The sequence below is a fragment of the Balaenoptera acutorostrata genome, chromosome 10, assembly GCF_949987535.1.
Source record: "Balaenoptera acutorostrata chromosome 10, mBalAcu1.1, whole genome shotgun sequence".
NCBI classification, from domain to species: Eukaryota; Metazoa; Chordata; class Mammalia; order Artiodactyla; family Balaenopteridae; genus Balaenoptera; species Balaenoptera acutorostrata.
In genome coordinates, this window is record NC_080073.1 from 87579357 (window position 1) to 87597834 (window position 18478).

Consider the following 18478-nt stretch of genomic DNA (forward strand, 5'->3'; position numbering starts at 1 on the left):
TATAAAAAAATAAAATTCAAAAACAAAACAAAAAAAAAGAAATTGTGTTCTCAAAGTAGGGTTGAAATGATCCAAGCGGCAGGTTCGGCAGTTTTTCTGCTAAGCCACAACAGCAACGCTCCAACGGCGTCTCTCACCTTCTTCGGAGCTTGAGAGCCGCCCTCCCTCCCTGCGCACGTGGCGAGGTGGGGACAGAGAGCCATGTGCGACCAACGTGAGCCACTTTCTGCTGCACGCTGTTTAAATTCCAGGTATTGGAAATGAATTCTCAGCTGCAAGATACCGCGGGGCAGACCAGAAGGACTACCAATCAGGGGTTTAGAAATAAAACCACAACGAAATGAAATGAGCGTCTTCGCCTCCTCTTCCGACACACACTTCCCTTTTCCTCTCTCACTCCGCCTCCTTCACCTTCGCTTACTCTCTGCCCACCGGCTCCGCCCCGTCCCGCGACCCGGCGGAGTCTAAGAGGCGGACGAGACCAGGGAAGAGCGAATCCATCCTGCTGCTTCGTCTGGGAGGGCATAAGGGCGTGGCTTTATGACGACAGAGGGGGAAGGGCGAGGGGCCAACTCTGGAGCCCGGGACCTCCCGACAGAGGGGGCGGAGGGAGAATGGGTCGGCCCTGTCCACGCCCTATGGAAACTCCATACTGTACAAGAGGGGAGTGTCTATTCTCAAACTTCCCTTTGAGGCGGGAATGTTAACTAAGAAGCTTAAGCTCAAAGAGTCACTCTTTTAAAAGCTTGCTCACACCCTCTGCTCCAGCTCTTCTTTCCTCCCTCCTTTGACAACCATGTAAACCTTCCCCCCTTCCAGTTTTTCCTCCCTCTTCACTTCTGCGCAGATGGTGGCGGCCCGCGGGGTGCGCAGCCGCAGAGAGTTCGGGGCGGTGCCGGTGAGGGGCGGGTGACGCAGCGGCCATCGCTGCCATTTTAAGTTGTTTGTTCTCGCTTCTCTTCTCAAACGCGACTCGGCCCCGGACCCGGGAGGCGCTGAAGTCGCTGTCGCCGCTTCCGCAGACACCGGTGGGGGGGAACCGACCTGTGCCACCGCGGAAGCCCACCCTCTGCTTCAGCATCTCCCCCCTGCTGGTCTCCTCGACCTTCTTTCCGAGAGCCGGAACTCGACCCGTGCGGAGAAGAAAGACTCCAGAGCAGATGCTTGAACTGAAATAACTTTATTTTGGGGGGTTTACTTCGCTGACAGACCCCCCCCTTAGCGCAGGGCTCCCCTCCCCTTCCTCCCTTCCCCCTCCGCCGCCAGTACAAATCCGACCCCCCTCTTCCTCCTCGTTTCTCCTCCTCTCTTTCTCTCGCCGTTGCCGCCGTACCCGCGTCCTTCCAGTCCGCCGCCGCCCGGGGCGCCGAGCCAGACTATGGGTCCCAGGTGGGGGCTGAGCGGCGGCAGCAGCGCGGGCGGCCCGGTCACAGTGCGCACTGCAGCGGGGATGGAGGGGCTCAGTTGGCTGGTGGTGTTCTCTTGACATGGCTCCTGCCCGTGCTGCGAGCAGCGCCCCCGCCGCCGCCGCCTCTTCCGCCGCCGCCACCGCTCCGCCCGCGGGCTGCGGCTAGAGGGCCCGAACCCCGCCCGAGAGTCGGTCAGTGAGTCCCGGTCTCCGCGGGGACAGGGAGGGGACTTCCCCGTCACCCACCCCCGCCCTAGCTGCCTCGAGTCCACCCTCTACCCCTTTGGGAAACCAACTAACGACCCCGCCCTAAGCAATTCAAGCTCGGGAAACATGGTCTGTTCAACGTGAGAGCGGAATCCGGGAATTTAATTTTTTTTTCTTGGGGGGGGGTGGGGTGGGCATACTTTAAAAAGTAATTAATATTAACGCAACTATTTTCTTTTCTTCTCACTGATCCTTTCCATTTACCCTCTCCCGCCTCCTCTACCCGGGCGGGGATTGTTTCCACGATGAAATGAGTGAAAACCCGAGTGATCCAGTGTCTCCCGTGGTGCGAGTGAGTCGCTGCCGCTGAAGGCAAAGGGTGGGGGTGGGACCTGGGGGGTGGAAGGCCGGTGGTCCCCGGGCACTGCCTGGGATTTGGGAGAAGAGCCCGCCACCTTTGCCTCAGCAATGCTCACAAGAAGATAAGTCGCACTCCCCACGGTCTTGCACAGGGGCAGATTCATAGGGAAGGCTCCCTTGGGGAATGTAGGACTCATTGCAGGACTGGGGGTGTTGGGATCCCGGGCATTAATCAGGTCTAACCACAGAGCCGGAGTCATTACTGTATCGTATTCTGTACCCCCTTTCCCTGTGCCATCATGATTCTCCTTGGCAGCAGCATTAGCAGCCGCCTGAGGGTGAAAATGTGGGTGATGGGGAAGTTGGTAATGACTCCGCTGTTTTTTCTTATGGCTCCTTTGGGCAACAGCTGCCCGCCCCCGGTATACACTGTAGTTGATTGCAGGGAAACCCTGTACCTCTCCCCTTCCTTCTCTACCGATTTTGCACTTTTCTCTTTGCTCACCACCAAGTGTAATCAATAACACGCACTGACAATACATAGCAATAGTGAAATCTGAAATAACTAAGAATTAATTAGGTACTACAGCCATGGATCTGGCTGGGTAAAATCCAATTGGGTATTTCAGTTTCATTCACCTACCCTGTTTTGGGGGGGTTATTTTGGTGGCTTTGTTTTTTCCTTTCCTTTTCTTTTTTCTTTTTTTTTTTTTTTGACATTCAGAAAGCAAGGATCACAGTCCCCCTCCCCATTCCTTTTCATTATCCCTTCTCTGAAAAGAGGGAAAAAAATCCGGATGGATTTTAAGGATTGGACTGATGTCAGCTGTGTTTTATTGCACACCTAAATCCTATTAATAGGCTTTTCCGTCCCCCCACCTTTATTTTGGCAGTTAAGCCAAATGTGTTTTCCAAAAAGTTAGTTCAAGTATTTTCTCCTCTTTCTTTCCTTCCTTCCCTTCCTTTTTCCCATCTGACCCCAAACGTTATTGTCCAAACATGACTGGACAGCAGCTTTTGTTTCTTGACCCTGTAATATGACAGTCTGCTAATATTGCCAGAAGGTGCAGTTTTTGGGTTACAGTCGTGATTTTAGCTATTCAATCATATTAGCAGGAAAAAAATGACTTGTTTCTGTTGTACTTGAGTCTTAAGAAAAAGTGCCCATAGTTTAGTGACAATTTCCAAAGGCTTTAGTACCACCTGTATTTCAAAATGGGGGACCCAAACTCCCGGAAGAAACAAGCTCTGAACAGACTACGTGCTCAGCTTAGAAAGAAAAAAGAATCTCTAGCTGACCAGTTTGACTTCAAGATGTATATTGCCTTTGTATTCAAGGAGAAGGTAATTTAAAGTTCTTAATGTGAATTAGCACAAGTGATTTTTGTAAGTGTATATTAGGTTAAAGAGTGGTTGACGAAAGTCTACAATTTGTGTGCTTTAACTTTGACCCTTGTGGGTAATTATCTCAAAGGAGTTGCAGTATAACTATGAATGGAAGGCTTGAGTGCTCATTGATTTGGTATTACTTAATTCTAAAGCTTCTTAGGATCCACTTTTAGTTAACACGGGGTGGGGTAGCATTGTAAAACTCATTTATGTTTTATAGTGAATTTCATTTATGTGGAGTTACATAGAGAACTTTGATAACTGAATTTAAAGATTGTTTAAAGTATACAGAATGTTTGAAAGTAGTAAATTAGAATCAAAATGTTTATATGCTGAAAGCGATGTGGTTCATCAACTCTGTTACCTTTTCTCATGGTACATTTAATGAAATAGAATGCACTTTAATTCTTAGGAGCAATTGATTACTGTAAAGGTTTGATTTGTGTTTAGAAGTGCAGTTGATTAAAATTCAAAATGACCAAGTTTAAATTTTTTTTTGTCTTAATCAGAATTAATTCCACAGTTAAATAGCAAATAATGAGTTGTGAGTAGTCAAGGAGAACATGATAAAAGCAGTATTTTTTTGCAGCTTAAAATAATTGACAGTTTCTTAGATAATCGATCTCTCTTTGACATGAGGTCAGGTTATGAATATTAAGGAAATACTACTTTGATTTTGTGCTTAAATTATGAGCTAATTTCACATCAGAAACATCATCTTAGCATGGCAGCTCTTTAATATTTGAAAGTTTCCCACGTTTTTACCCCACTATTAAAGATACTAGTATTCAATATTTAAGAATGCTTTTAGCTGCTAGAGTATAGCATTTTAAAGTGGTTTCAAAAGTGGTTTGTTTTGAAATGATATCACGGATTTACTTCTTTTTTTTTCCTTTTTTTGTTAATTGCAGAATTGATAAGATGAGATTTTAGCTGAAGCCATTATAATGTAGGTTCACTAGAAATAAATACAAGATATAAGTAGTGAGACTAGATCTTTGAATTTAACGTGTGAGATGCCCCAGATTATACCATCTAGCTCTTCTAACACCTATGAAAACCTGCTTTCATTCTTTGAGTGGACAGTATCCAGGCAGTTGTCTGAGCAGTTGATAAATTTTATAACCTAAATTGATGATGAGCCCTTGATCTTAACTACGTTTGAAGATTTGGTAGACATTTTTTTTCCCTCCTCTTGAATGTTGATGCTTGTAGTTATGTAATATCCAGAAGGAGTAATGGCAATTGACCCTTTTAAGGAGTGAAGCAGTTAATTTGTCTGAAGAACTTTGATTTTAAACTGCTGAGATTTTAATTTGGCTGTATGTATGACCAGTTAAGTGAATTTACATCAAGAGTAAATCACTGTTTTGTTTTTTTAACCTTAGGGGTATCTGGTGTTTGTTTCTCACAGCATTTAAGAAGTATTGTCTAAAATAAGTACTTGCTGTGGTTACCATAATGCTATAAAACATGCAGTTAAACATTCTGATAACAGCCTGTTTGTGTGTGGTAGAGGAGTAAGGGGGCTGGGGGAAGAACAGAAGGATCCACCTATTTGAAAATCTGTGTTTTCAGTACAAAAATTACATCAGTTAAGAATTTTGCTGAGTTAGAATAAAGGTACATGACATTGTAATATGAACTCTGGGTATTAAGACAGTGTGCTACCTGTGGGTTAATACACCTTTTTTTTTCTTTTAGAAGAAAAAATCAGCACTCTTTGAAGTGTCTGAGGTTATACCAGTCATGACAAATAATTATGAAGAAAATATCCTGAAAGGTGTGCGAGATTCCAGCTATTCCTTGGAAAGTTCCATAGAGCTTTTACAGAAGGATGTGGTACAGCTCCATGCTCCTCGATACCAGTCTATGAGAAGGGTAAATTCTGTTTTTGTCTTGGTTTTGGTAGGTTTTTGTGAGTTAAACTTGGGTTTTTCTTCCTCCTAAGAATGGGTAGTTAACTATGGTCATAAATCTCTTTAAAAGTGGAATTTAAATAAAGCATGGATAACTTATGTGTTATTATGTTGGTAATTGTGTATGTTGTTGCTGTGATTCGTGGTTTATATTACTGTTCATTGGGATTTCCTTTTTCAGGGGAGAACATCATGCCCCTTATAAGTAAGGAATTTTGCTAAACTTCTGCAGCTCATTGAAAGAAAGTTAGTCTGGGCAAACTTGAACAAGAGGTCCCCAGGATTAGTGGGCTTGTTGGGGAGGCTGGTGATAACCATATACTGGTCTGGAAGAGGTTAGTTGGCCTCAATAATCAGCATACAACAAAAATAGCATTTCACCTGTGATTAGAAGATAGTGATTCGTATTAGAAGTTCTGATTTTGAAGAGTGGAAATAATGGTACAAGGACTTAAAAAAAAAGAAAAGACAAAAAATTAGAGCTTCAGTTGGAGTTTTCACCGTGCACTGAGTTAAGATCTTAATGTGAAAAACATTGGATTGAGTGATTATATGTGGACTCTATAAGAAAAATTAGAATTACGTCATGAGCTGTTCAGATTGTATACAGACTTCTTTAAAGACATAAAATGATACATGGTTGACCCTTGAACAACACAGATTTGCACCGACTGCCAGGATCCACTTATAAGCAGATTTTTTCAACAAATACATATACAATACTACTCAATCCACAGTTGGTTGAATTCACAGATGCAGGACTGTAGATGTATGGGGGGCTGGCTGTAAAGTTGTATGCTGAAATTTCGACTCTGGTCAGTGCCCTTCATGCCCAAGCTGTTCAAGGGTCAGCTGTATAGTGGACCTTTTGCACTTGTAAAATGTTTCTGTAGTCAAACCCTGTAAGTTGTGACATTGCTTGTTACGGCTTTGTTTCTTTGAAAGTAATTTTTTTTTTTTTTTTTTTGGCGTTTTATAGGATGTAATTGGCTGTACTCAGGAGATGGATTTCATTCTTTGGCCTCGGAATGATATTGAAAAAATTGTCTGTCTCCTGTTCTCTCGGTGGAAAGAATCTGATGAGCCTTTTAGGCCTGTTCAGGTATTTTATTCTAAAATAAGTGTGGTGAACATGTAAACAAGTTGAAAACGCAGAATAGGGTCCAATTTAAGAAATTCTTTGGGAATACGCTCTAATTTACTTCATGAGTCCCTCCTCGCCTTTTGACTGTTGTAATGCAAGAATAGAAAGCGTTTGGATTATAGAATCTCTTGAGAATGAGGTGGTTCTAACTATCCACTGTGTCCTTGAAATTATGGTCAGAGAAAATCTTATAAGGTAGATATTTGTTTATTTATAGAGGAGCCCATAGATGAACTTCAGAAAATCTCTTCCCCTGCACCACACACTCTCCTAAAATACTTTATACTTAACCCTGGTTGTCAAAGGAATCTAAGAAATGAATTAAGAAACCCTTTTCTAGGAGTTGATTTGCATATAAAACTTTATAGGAGAAAAGTAAATGTAATAGTGGTTCTTAATTAACTTTCCTTGACATCTTGCTATGTTTCGACTTGTCATTTGATGTGCTTGACAATTTCTAGTGCTTTATTTCAGGGCATTTACCTGGGTGTTGATGATTTTAATTTTATTTATAGTATATATATATATGAATGGAAGGAAATAGAACAAGATCCACCAAAGTGTTAATCATGGTTAGTTTTAGGTCAGATACAGCTAACTTTTCCTTTTTTACTTAAATATATGTATGTGTTTCAGTAAATTTCTATATGAGCATACTTATTTAACAATCAGAAAAACAAAGAAATAATTACATTTATTTAAAGACTCAACTTTATATACTAAGCTAAATATTAGAAGGCTTATTTTAAGCTAATTGCTTAGGAATATGAAAATTGTCATTGAAAAAATTTTGCATTTATCCATTACTATGAAGTATCTTTATAGTGCTTTCGGGTGTGATAGGCAAATTGGTATACTCCTCCTGTCCCCATGGTAATGTTGCTACGCATTAGCTCAAATTATCATTCCTTTTTCTAAGATTCATTTGACGGTAGTAAGTTGTAAAGATAATGCATAGGCGGCTAAATAGAGGTGAACGCATCATATATTTGTGTCTTTTGATAGATGACATCTGACTAACATGAATGTACTGGAGAATTTAAGTTGAATATAAAAGGCAGGAAGACGGGAATGGAAAAGGCATGTTTACATTGCTATCAGGGCATGTCTTACACCTGAACCGTAACTGCTCTCCAGAAGCACTACTAGGATTTTTTTTTTTTTTTTAGTTCAGAATTTCCCATTGGAAAAATTTAGGTCCATTTATCACAGTATATTTTTGAATTTCTAGTACCCTGTCTTTTCCTCTGAGACCTTTTTAAAAAAATCATTGTATGAAAATAGTCTTGTCTCAAGTAACTTTTCTTTAAAATCATGGCTGTTATATTGAGTGTTGACTGTGCTAGGCTGTCTCTTAAATATATACATTGAATCTTAGTCGTTCAAATAAACTAGGTAGATAGGGACCTCCTTTTGCAAAGAAACGTGAGTCAGAGATAAGGTAAATAATCCAAGGTCATGCAGTTAAGTGGCAGTCAAGACGTTAAGTCTAGACTGACTATAAAGCTTACGCTCTTAATTCGCTACCCTGTACTGTGGAAAGCCCTCCGAATGATAAAACCTTAACTTACGGACTGAATATAAGCAGTAGGGATATAGGTAATAGCTTTATAATTTTAGAATTCTACTGCAGTAAATAAGGTAACAATGTAAAAACAAATACCCTTCTCTGAAGTAATTTAATATACATAAATATCCTGAATGAGAAGCTTTAAATAAAAATAAGTTTTTTCTCTCAAGATACATGAGAAAAGGAAAAGTAAACTTTAACTCACACACTTTTTTTTTTTTTTGACTCGAAGCAGTTTAAAATCTGAATACTTCAGTCATGAGATTTAATAGGAACCAGAGTAAAGATTGTTTTAAAATATCCAGTTCTACTGTATTCATAGTGCTGTGAAGTACAGAGAAGTACTAGTGAAGTAGATCTCTGCTTTCCTCTTCATCCCTCATGCTGTTGCTTTAGGTTAGCTCTTCATCACACTATTAAAACATTCATTACTTTTCTTCCGGGAATTATTTCTTACATGGTACCTATGAGAGTTTTCTTTTGTGGACCATTTGGACCACAAATGGACCAAAAGTGTGGACCGTTTCTTCCCAAATCTTTGGATATTCAAATAGGATAGACTTGAAGTGCCATAGAAATACAGGCAAGGCCTTTTCCAGTCTCACGCAAATCTCTCTTCAGGGTGATACTCTACTGGCCTCTTCCATCCCCCCGATATTTGCCATATTGAAACACTTGAGGCTTGCTTTCTTGAGCAGCGTCTTGATTTTGGCACTTGTGTTTGTGTAGGTTCTGTTTCCTAGAACGGCATTTTCCAAATTACTTACCATTACTATTTTCCCCAAGGAAAATTACTGTCATCTTTGAAGGCCCAATCCAAAATCACCTCCTAATATTGCACTCATTGTCTACTCTGTTAATTATTTCTTCTTTCTTCCCATACCACTTTAACAGTAAGAACCCATCTTAGGTTTTTTACAAATAACCACATCTTATTGTGGGAAAGGTTTGAAGCATGTTAGGTTTTATATTTGTATGTGCTTTTCCTCTTCAGCAGTATGTGAGTCCCTTAAGGTTGAGATAGTCTTATTCATATTTTTCAGTATCTAATAACATGCTTTTTGTATTCTGAGTTCAATAAATACTTGAATTGTGCAGAGGTACAATTCAGTATTATATTTTACATACAATAGTACATAGGGGATACCATATCATCTTTTGCGTTATGGTTTATGAGAAAAACTACTGGGTAGTAAAATCCTAGATAGCAGGAACTGATGTTTTTTCCACGTTAGTATTTTCTGCTGTCTTTGACATAATAGAATAAAGATTGTTTGAACTGAATGGACTAATAATCATTTTTACAGTTCACTATCTAAATATCAGATTAAGGTTTCCAGGTTTCTTGAATTCCCCGTTAGCCTGGTGTTTTCACCTAGCATTTGGCCTCTTCACAGACATTTTGTGGGAGGATTGTGTTAATCTTCCTCATATTAAAAGATTAAAAGAATATTATGACTGACTTGATAACTGTTCTTCATAACATAAAAAAAAGTTTTTTAATCATCTGAAAAAATACATGTAAAAACGTTTTTTAAAAATTTGAGGGGGCTTCCCTGGTGGCGCAGTGGTTGAGAATCTGCCTGCTAATGCAGGGGACACAGGTTCGAGCCCTGGTCTGGGAAGATCCCACATGCCACGGAGCAGCTGGGCCCGTGAGCCACAACTACTGAGCCTGCGCGTCTGGAGCCTGTGCCCCGCAACAGGAGGGGCTGCGATAGTGAAAGGCCCGCGCACCGCGATGAAGAGCGGTCCCTGCACCGCGATGAAGAGTGGCCCCCACTTGCCGTAACTAGAGAAAGCCCTCGCACGAACCGAAGACCCAACACAGCCAAAAATAAATAAATAAATAAATAAAGTAGCTATAAAATTAAAAAAAAAAAAAAAAATTTGAGGGGTTCCTGTATCCTCAGATGCTCATCCTTGTGAGGATTGGAAGCATATTTCAGGTGTGGGCTTTACATTTCGTTTACTCCTCCTAACTGATGGGTTAGAGCCCTGTTTTAAGTCTAAAAAAGTTAAGGGATTTGCACAGGCTGTATAAGTAGTGAGATGTGCAGCTGGGATTGGAATATAAATAGATTTCTTTCCAAGAACCATCTACAGTGTTCCTTATATGTTATAATAGGAAGAAGGGATGTGTCATTGGGCTTAAAATACTAAGGTAGGAGTCTTGAGCTGAGTGGGTTTGAAAATCTGATTTTATGATATTGGGCTTAAAATCATTGAGTATTAGGATTTAGTCAGTTTGGTGTAGTTTTTCTTGAAGGTCAAATTATGAAGTGCTATCCAATAGAACTTTCTGTGATGAAGGAAATCTGTATCTCAAGAGACTAGAATGGAGGCCACAAGCCACATGTGACTATTGATCATATTGATATGTGGCTAGTACTAAAGAACTGAATTTTAAATTGCATTAATATAAATTTAAGTAGCCTCTGTTGGTTACCATACTGAACAGCACAACTCTATGCATGAGTGCAGGTGATGTTTCAGGTGGTATAACATGTTTGTGGTTACACGTAAACATTTATATTTCTTAATTAGGCCAAATTTGAGTTTCATCACGGTGACTATGAAAAACAGTTTCTGCACGTACTGAGCCGAAAGGACAAGACTGGAATTGTTGTCAACAATCCTAACCAGTCAGTGTTTCTCTTCATTGACAGACAGCACTTGCAGGTAAGCTGTTTTTTACTTTTCCTTTTTTTTTTAAAAACCACATAAGGGCTCATATTAAAAGCTTATTGGTTAGCAAACTGTTTTCTATATGTTACTTAATTCTGTTTTGCTCCTTCAACATGGCATTAATTTTGAAGTTACTTAAAAACCAAGAAACAGACGTCCTGACCTTAACCTAGAACAATGGTTCCCAAACTTTGCTGCATATTAGAACTACCTGGGGAGCTTTTTTTTTTTTTTTAAATAAATTTATTTATTTATTTATTTATTTTTGCTGTGTTGGGTCTTCGTTTCTGTGCGAGGGCTTTCTCTTCATCGCGGTGTGCGGGCCTCTCACTGTTGCGGCCTCTCTTGTTGCGGAGCACAGGCTCCAGACGCGCAGGCTCAGTAGTTGTGGCTCACGGGCCCAGTTGCTCCGCGGCACGTGGGATCTTCCCAGACCAGGGCTCGAACCCATGTCCCCTGCATTGGCAGGCAGATTCTCAACCACTGCTCCACCAGGGAAGCCCTGGGGAGCTTTTAAAAGTCATGATTCCACTGTGCAATAATCAGAATCTTTACTTTGAATAAAATCCTCAAGTGATTGATACCACATTATGTTTTGAGAAGCACTGGCCTAGACCTTTTAAATAAATATCTGAAAGGATGAGGCACATCTGTTTTTAAAAGGTCCACGTGTGTTTTAAATAAGTACTTCCAATTTAAGTAGCAATCCAAGTATTCCAAATTGATTTTTATTCTGTAAAATGTGGTTTATTCTTACCAATCTAAGCCTAAATATCATTACTTAGAATTTATAGTAGATAATAGATACTTTGTTATTAACCTTTAAAAATGGCATCATTTTAATTTATTTAACATTCATTCAACAAATGAGCGCTAAGTGCCAGGCACTGTATGGCAATGAACAAGTTAGAAATTCCTTTTGGGTTGACATTCCATTGTGGGAGACCTAGAAGTAGATAAGTAAAATATATAGTTAGATAGTGTGATAAGTGCTAAGAGAAAAGGGGGAATTACATAAACTGTTGGGTGTGAATTCTTAGATGGTGTCACCAGAGAAGGCCTCATTGAGAAGGTGATTTAAGACTTACTTTAAAAGTACACTATTAATTGCATTGTAGAACATTTTTGTTTTTATTTAAGAGCGAGTCTATGCAAGGTACTAGAAAAATACAAATGGGAATCATACTGCTACCTTCAAGGAGCTGATAGACTACTTGGGAAGATTGTACATTTTCCACCTTGTAAAAAGTTAAGTAATTATGGTGTAGGTACAAATAAAAAAACTGGGAATTAAGAAGAAGATTAATTTCACTGGAAGCATCTGGTAAAACTGATGGAAGAACCATACAATTTAGGTGGGGTGTTTTTGGTTTTGGCCTTTTTTTGTTTGTTTGTTCTCAGTTTCTTCTTTACCTCAGCTCTCCTTTGTTGAATACTTTGTAGTTGACTCGTTTTTCCTTTTTAATTGCCTGTAGTGTACTTTCATTTGAGTTACTTGTTGAGAAAATACTGTATAGCAGGGTATTGACTTATATTGTGGAATCCACAACAGAGATTTTTAGTCATAGAAGATTTAATAATAACATACACTAGTGTAGCAACTTCATTTTCACGTGAATATATATGAGGTCAGTGATACTGTATAGAAATGACTAGTGAATTGAAGGAGTTTCTTGGCTAAATGAGTTAACAAATCATCTCTTTTTATGTATCGAGGTCAGGTGTTCTTAATGCTTTATGAAGCAAACAGCTTGAATCCTTTTAATGAAAAGAAAATTAATAATAATAAGCTCATAAGCTAAATTTGGGTTGTAGGTAGGGTGTGACCAGTAGTCTCAGTTTGTCTGGAATGTCCTGGTTTTAATACTGGAAAGTCCCAAGTCCTGGAAACCCCTCAGTCAGTCCTGGGCACACTGGGATCACTGGTGCCCCCTAGTTGTAGATGAATTTGTTCTTCAGCGCTCTTAGTCCCCTTCTTCCACTCAGGCTCTGTTCTTGATCTTCATAAGCTGGAGATGTGTTGCTGTATTTGCATTATATGGAAGAATCAACCTCCACTAGTTCATGAGGGAATTGATATAATAGTGGTGGCCACCACCTGTAGTATACAGTTGATGCTTGAACAATTCGGGAGTTAAGGGTGCCAACCCCTGTACAGTTTGCATATGACTTTTGACTCCTCATAAACTTAACTAGTCTCCTGTTGACTGGAAGCCTTACTAATAATGTAAATGGTCAATTAACACGTATTTTGTATGTTATGTGTGTTATATAGTCTTACAATAAAGCTGAACAGAAGATGTTAAAATCATAAGAGAAAATACACTTACAGTACTGTACTGTATTTATTGATACCTAAGTTTATGTATTTTATTTACAAGATGAATTGTCAGTAACTACAATATTCTTTTACACGATACAAAACACTAGGTGTTATATTAGTAACATCTACTAATTATATTAGTAACATTAGACATCAAAAAGGATGATGTGAAAAAAATTCATATTTATTTACAGGTATAATGATCCATATATTGATAATGAAGTGCAGTATGGTTGCTTTGTGGCAGCCTAGTGTAATCGATACGATTGCTTCTTGGTAGCCTAGCTGTCCGCTAACGAATGCTAATGAATGAATCGTTATGAAAGTTTTATGGCATACAGTATTATAGTCATATTCATAATACAGTATTAGAAACATTGTAACATTTTTTTAAAAGCCACTTACCTGTGATGACAGGCTATGTCATTTCTCCAGTTGTGAGAGAGGCGTACTGTATGGTAATGTAATCCTTTGAAAAGCAAAGCAATAAAACAGGTAGAAAACTAACACATTAATTATATATTAAATGTCACTCACCTTATGCCTATGTAAGGATACACTAGGGTCTGCAGTTGACCCTTGAATGACACAGGTTAGAGCTGTGCTGGTCCACTTAATACATGAAATTTTTTCAATAAATACATACTACAGTACTGCACGATCCGCAGTTGGTTGAATTCGTGGTTGGTTGAATCTGCTGATCTGGAACCGTGTATATGGAGGGAAGACTGTAAACTATATGCAGATTTTTAACTGCAGGTAGGGTCGGTGCCCCAACCCGTGTTGTTCAAGGGTCATCTGTACATATATTTTACGCATTCATGACACTTAACTTTTTTTTATATTTCTAGACTACATGGTTTGTCTATTTTTTCAAATTACCACAAATCTCCAAAATTTTTCCAATATATTTATTGGAAAAAATTTGCGTATAAGTGGACCTGAGCAGCCCAAACCCATGTTGTTCAAGAGTCAACTGTATTATGTACCAGACTCTATACTAAGAGCTTTACGTGTATGAGCTCATTTAATCCTCACGGCAGTCTTCTGAGGTGTAGATCTTACTACTCCCATTTTATAGCTAAGGAAATCAAGAAATTAAGAAATTTGGTAAAAATCATCTAGCAGAGATCTTCTGCCCTTTATATCCTAATGTAATATATATGATAAGGGCTAGAGCAAAAAAGAATTTTGAATGTGCAGTGGTATAGAGGCACATGCCTAGAATCTGAATAGTCATAGGTAGCTAGTCTGCTTCAGACATTGGCAAAGGCAGTCTTTCGCCTTTTTTTTTTAAGAGGTGCTATAGTGAAAAGATGCAAAACTTTGAAGGCAGTTCTGGGTTCAGATTTCGTCTTCCACTTACTAGCAGTGGTTATTTGTGAAAGCACCTAGCACTTGTTTATCAGATGTTAGATGTTAAAATAGTAACTGCTTTTGAAAAAATACTTAGAGTTTGATTTAACTGTTAATACTTTGGCCTTCTAGTCCTTTCCCCCAGGATACGCTTAAATCTTTTTTACCTATTTCTAATCTCTCTACCGTCTACTCTCACCACATCTGCTGTCTTTCTGTATACAGATGTGATTGCAAACCTCTATTCAAATCTGTCTCCATGAAAGACAGACTTGCTACTTTAGCAAGTAGTCTGTGTTTGACTTTCCCAACTTTCAATTTTTTATTCTGCATAAACTCTGTAAACATTTAGTTTATAATCATGTTTACTCTGTTTTCTCTATATTTTGTATGGCAAGGTTCTGTCCTAACTAGGCTAAGGTCTCTATGGATGGGAACCATAATTTCTTCCCTTACTCTATATGCTTTGTTACTGTGTCCATAAGTGCTTAATAAATTGTGGGGGATGGACTTCATGTGATAATCGGTCATTTATGTTAAAGTCTTTATTAAGAATAGTAAAAAATTTTTTCCCCTTCCAGACTCCAAAAAACAAAGCTACAATCTTCAAGTTATGCAGCATCTGCCTCTACCTGCCACAGGAGCAGCTTACCCACTGGGCAGTTGGCACCATAGAGGATCACCTCCATCCTTACATGCCAGAATAGAGTGCTGACCAGCAAAATGGAGAAGATCAGAGAGTGCAGCAGCAGTTTTTTTTCTTTTTTTCTTACCACTTTATTCTTTCAGAGTTTAAAGAAAATGGACTCATGCACAGAACACTATGCATTTTGAAACTTGTTCATCCTGGATTTTTTTTTTTTTATCATTTGTTATCTCAGAACTTAAATTAGATGTCTTCTGCACAGACTGTGTGAAAGAAGATGCTTTGCATATTTGCTGCACTGCATCAACATCTTACTAAAAATGTGAAATGAAAGGACTATTGTACACTGAAATGCTTAAATGTATCTGAAAGCACAAGGTGATACTCATTTTTGATAGTCTTTCCATTTGTGCTGGTTTTTGCCTCTTTGACATCTGTCATCAGTATTTGGAGGGTGAGAAGTGAATGTAACAGGTATAAATAACATTTTAAAAGCTTACAGCTTTGCTATAATCACATTGTTCCAGAGCACTGTCAGATTCATTCTAATGACCAGAAGTGGTTGTTTAAAAACAAAAAAAAAAAGAAAATACAACCATGGGAAAGAAATCTTAAATGAAAAAAGCATCTCATTGTAGGCATTCTTGCCTCATATATTACTGGGCCATGTTTGTTTCCTGGTACTCATAAATATATGTATTTTGTTTCCAGATCTCTTTCCCCAAGTTGCTGTTATGAAAGAGCATTCTGCTGAGTGTGGATACAGTTACACATTATTAAAGCAGATTTGGAGTCTGAAGTAGCTAAGCAGCTATAAAACTGAGAAATACATTCATAGCTGCAGAAACCATAATAGGTAGAGGACTTTCCTTTTGGTTTTTGTTCTGTTTTTTTTGGTTTTAAAAAGAGATTTTTATTATAAAGGAAAAAATTCCAGTGAATTGTGCAGAAATACTGGTTTTTACACCACCCTAAAGGAAAACTTAGGGTTTTTTGAAGTAGAAAAGTTACTAAAGTTGGGATCTTAAATTGTGAAAACATACAAAAACACCATTGAGTGTCAAAGTTCTAAAAGGAGAACTCATTTTGTGCAATGAACATAAGGAAAGACTACTGTATAGTTTTGTTTTTTGGTTTTATTTTTCTTTTAAATGAAGAAAAGCTTTGCTTAAGGGTTGCATACTTTTATCGGAGTAAATCTGAATGATCCTACTCCTTTGGAGTAAAACTTAGTGCTTACCAGTTTCCAATTGTATTTAGCTTCTGGTTGGAATTTGAATAAATGAAAACCTAAATAAAATAGGTGAAAGTTCCCTGACTATTCAGGTGAATACACAAAACTCGAAGTGGCAACTTTTCTTCTAAGTCGCTTGGGTACCCGTTATTGATGACCTTAGGAAGGTTTATAAACATGGCTAAACAGTAAACTCAGAAGAGAAGTTGGGTTTATAATTTCAACAGGTATGGGAATCAAGGACATTTTGTCAGCTTTTAACAATTATCATCTTGGCCTTAGGCCTGGCTTCATGGAAAAGAAAAAAATATTCTTAATTTCAGAATAATTGTTCACATGTTTTCTGATCAATTGAAAATTAGAATCTATTTGAAATTAACACTTTCTCATGGCTGGGTACTGTTCTAAGCTCTTATCTTAACCTAACAACCCTGAGGGGATCTAGATGCAGAGGTTTAGGAACTTGCCCACACTCATTGTGAGTAGGGGAGGATTTAAAACCTGGCTGTCTGGCTCTGTAGAGTTAAAAGTTTTTATTTTAGAATAATTTTAATTGGGAAAGTTCTAAGTAATACAGAAAGCTCCTGTATAAACTTCACCCACAAAATAACTCTTGACATTTTGACGTTTTGTCTTTCTCCATATATTTATATTTTCTGAATCGTTTGGGAGTTTGATCCCTTCCCCCTCGGTACTCCATATATCCCAAGTACAAGGATATTCTTATTACCACAGTAAAATTATCAAACTCAAATGTAACAATGATATACTTTAATTTACCATCCATATTTCAGTTTTGTTGATTGTCCTCCTATCTTCGATTATGTGGTTTTTTTTTTAATTTCCCTATAGTTAGTACAGGATCATTGCATTCAGTTGTCATGTTTCTAGTCTCCTTTAATCTTGAACAGTTCCTCAGCTTTTGTTTAATGACCTTGACAGTTTTGAAGAGTACAGGCCAATTTTTTAAAACACAGAGTGTCCTTATTTTACATTTGAGTGATGTTCCTTCATGGTTAGATTTGGATTATGTATCGTGGCCAATACCCAATGTAAGTACCTTATGCCCCCTAAAGTTAATATCCAGAAACACACTGTCAGTGTACACTGTTGATTTTCATTTTAATTGGTCAACGTGATGTCCTATTTCCCTATTTTATAGTTATTATTTTATATCTACCCCTCCACATTTACCAGCATTCTGTTACAAGGAAGAGCTCTCCTGTCTCTGCTGTTTATTCAATATTATTACCTAAACAGTATGGACTCCCTTCCTTTTCAATGCTGTATAATTTTCATGCCTCTCGTCATTTTCTTGAGCACTTCTTTACTTTCAAAGCACAAGATATGTTCATCTTGTAATTTCCCTATCTCAGCCCCCAGCTCTGAAATCAGGTATTTCTCCAAGGAGCCCAAGTTACTTTTAGTGGGAAATACTAGATCTGGGTTTCCTGTGTGCTCACTGCTACTATCAAGTCTGCTTCTGTCCTTTCAGCAGACAGATCAGCATGTATTCTAATACAACCAAAGGATAATAAACCTTTAACTGTTGACTGTGTTTCCAGTTTCCAAAGTTGCTTTGGAACTTTATGATCTTCAGTCATGAAATGTTAATTAACTAAGACCCCCTGATGGCAGAAACCAACTATTATGAATGCCATAGTCAGTAGAACTTCGAGAAATGGACTAAACAATTTGTGAACTTGGTCTTTCCAGTACTGCAGATTGGGAGATCCAAGATCTGCATGGTTTTATCCTAGGTACTAGAAAAGGGGCTAATAGTATGCTCCCCCCACCACTATAAAATATGCCAATCCTGTAATAAATTCTCAATCAGAGAAAAGCAGTGCACCCACTGGACTATTTATCACTAATGTGCTTTGCCTTAAACTTTGTTGAGGACTACAGTCTATTTTATTTTCCAATGTGGCCTGTGGTTCACCTATTTTGAAGTTCCATAATCTTCAAATTGGGTTAAAAAAAATAACATTTTAGAGCTGAGAAGGACCTACAATTTGTTAAGGATTAATCGTTAATTTGTATTTCTCCTTTATCTTAATATGAATTTTAGTTTCAAGGTAATCTTACCTCAAAATGGCCCTGCTAGCTTTGCTTTACCTGTTTTCAAAACAGTCTGAGCTAAGAATGTTTGCATCCAAGTATCATGTATGATTACAAACTAAAAGAGGCTTAGAATATAGACAACTCTATCCTATATTCCACTTGATCTCTAT

The 18478-nt window shown here is 38.5% G+C and overlaps 1 protein-coding gene across 2 annotated transcripts; it reads left to right on the forward strand.

Moving 5' to 3' along the window:
* The first annotated feature begins 914 nt into the window (after positions 1 to 914).
* On the forward strand, positions 915 to 17802 carry C10H6orf62 (chromosome 10 C6orf62 homolog). Of its 2 annotated transcripts, none has more exons than XM_007197129.2 (5): positions 915 to 1967; positions 5069 to 5245; positions 6263 to 6385; positions 10545 to 10679; positions 14946 to 17802. In XM_007197129.2, the coding sequence occupies exons 1-5, from the start codon at positions 1926 to 1928 to the stop codon at positions 15069 to 15071; spliced, it is 603 nt and encodes a 200-aa protein (XP_007197191.1). In that variant the 5' UTR covers positions 915 to 1925; the 3' UTR covers positions 15072 to 17802. The 2 variants fall into 2 exon arrangements, with proteins under 2 accessions (XP_007197191.1, XP_007197190.1); XM_007197128.2 differs by having other exon boundaries at positions 917 to 3319.
* Positions 17803 to 18478: the final 676 nt, after the last annotated feature.

Excerpts from the sequence above, each read along its gene's own strand:
- C10H6orf62 (XM_007197128.2), top strand. The coding sequence starts at position 3,191 with ATGGGGGACCCAAACTCCCGGAAGAAACAAGCTCTGAACAGACTACGT. Across the intron at positions 3,320-5,068 it reads CCTTTGTATTCAAGGAGAAG|AAGAAAAAATCAGCACTCTT; the intron begins GTAATTTAAAGT and ends TTTTTCTTTTAG. Across the intron at positions 6,386-10,544 it reads AGCCTTTTAGGCCTGTTCAG|GCCAAATTTGAGTTTCATCA; the intron begins GTATTTTATTCT and ends TTTCTTAATTAG.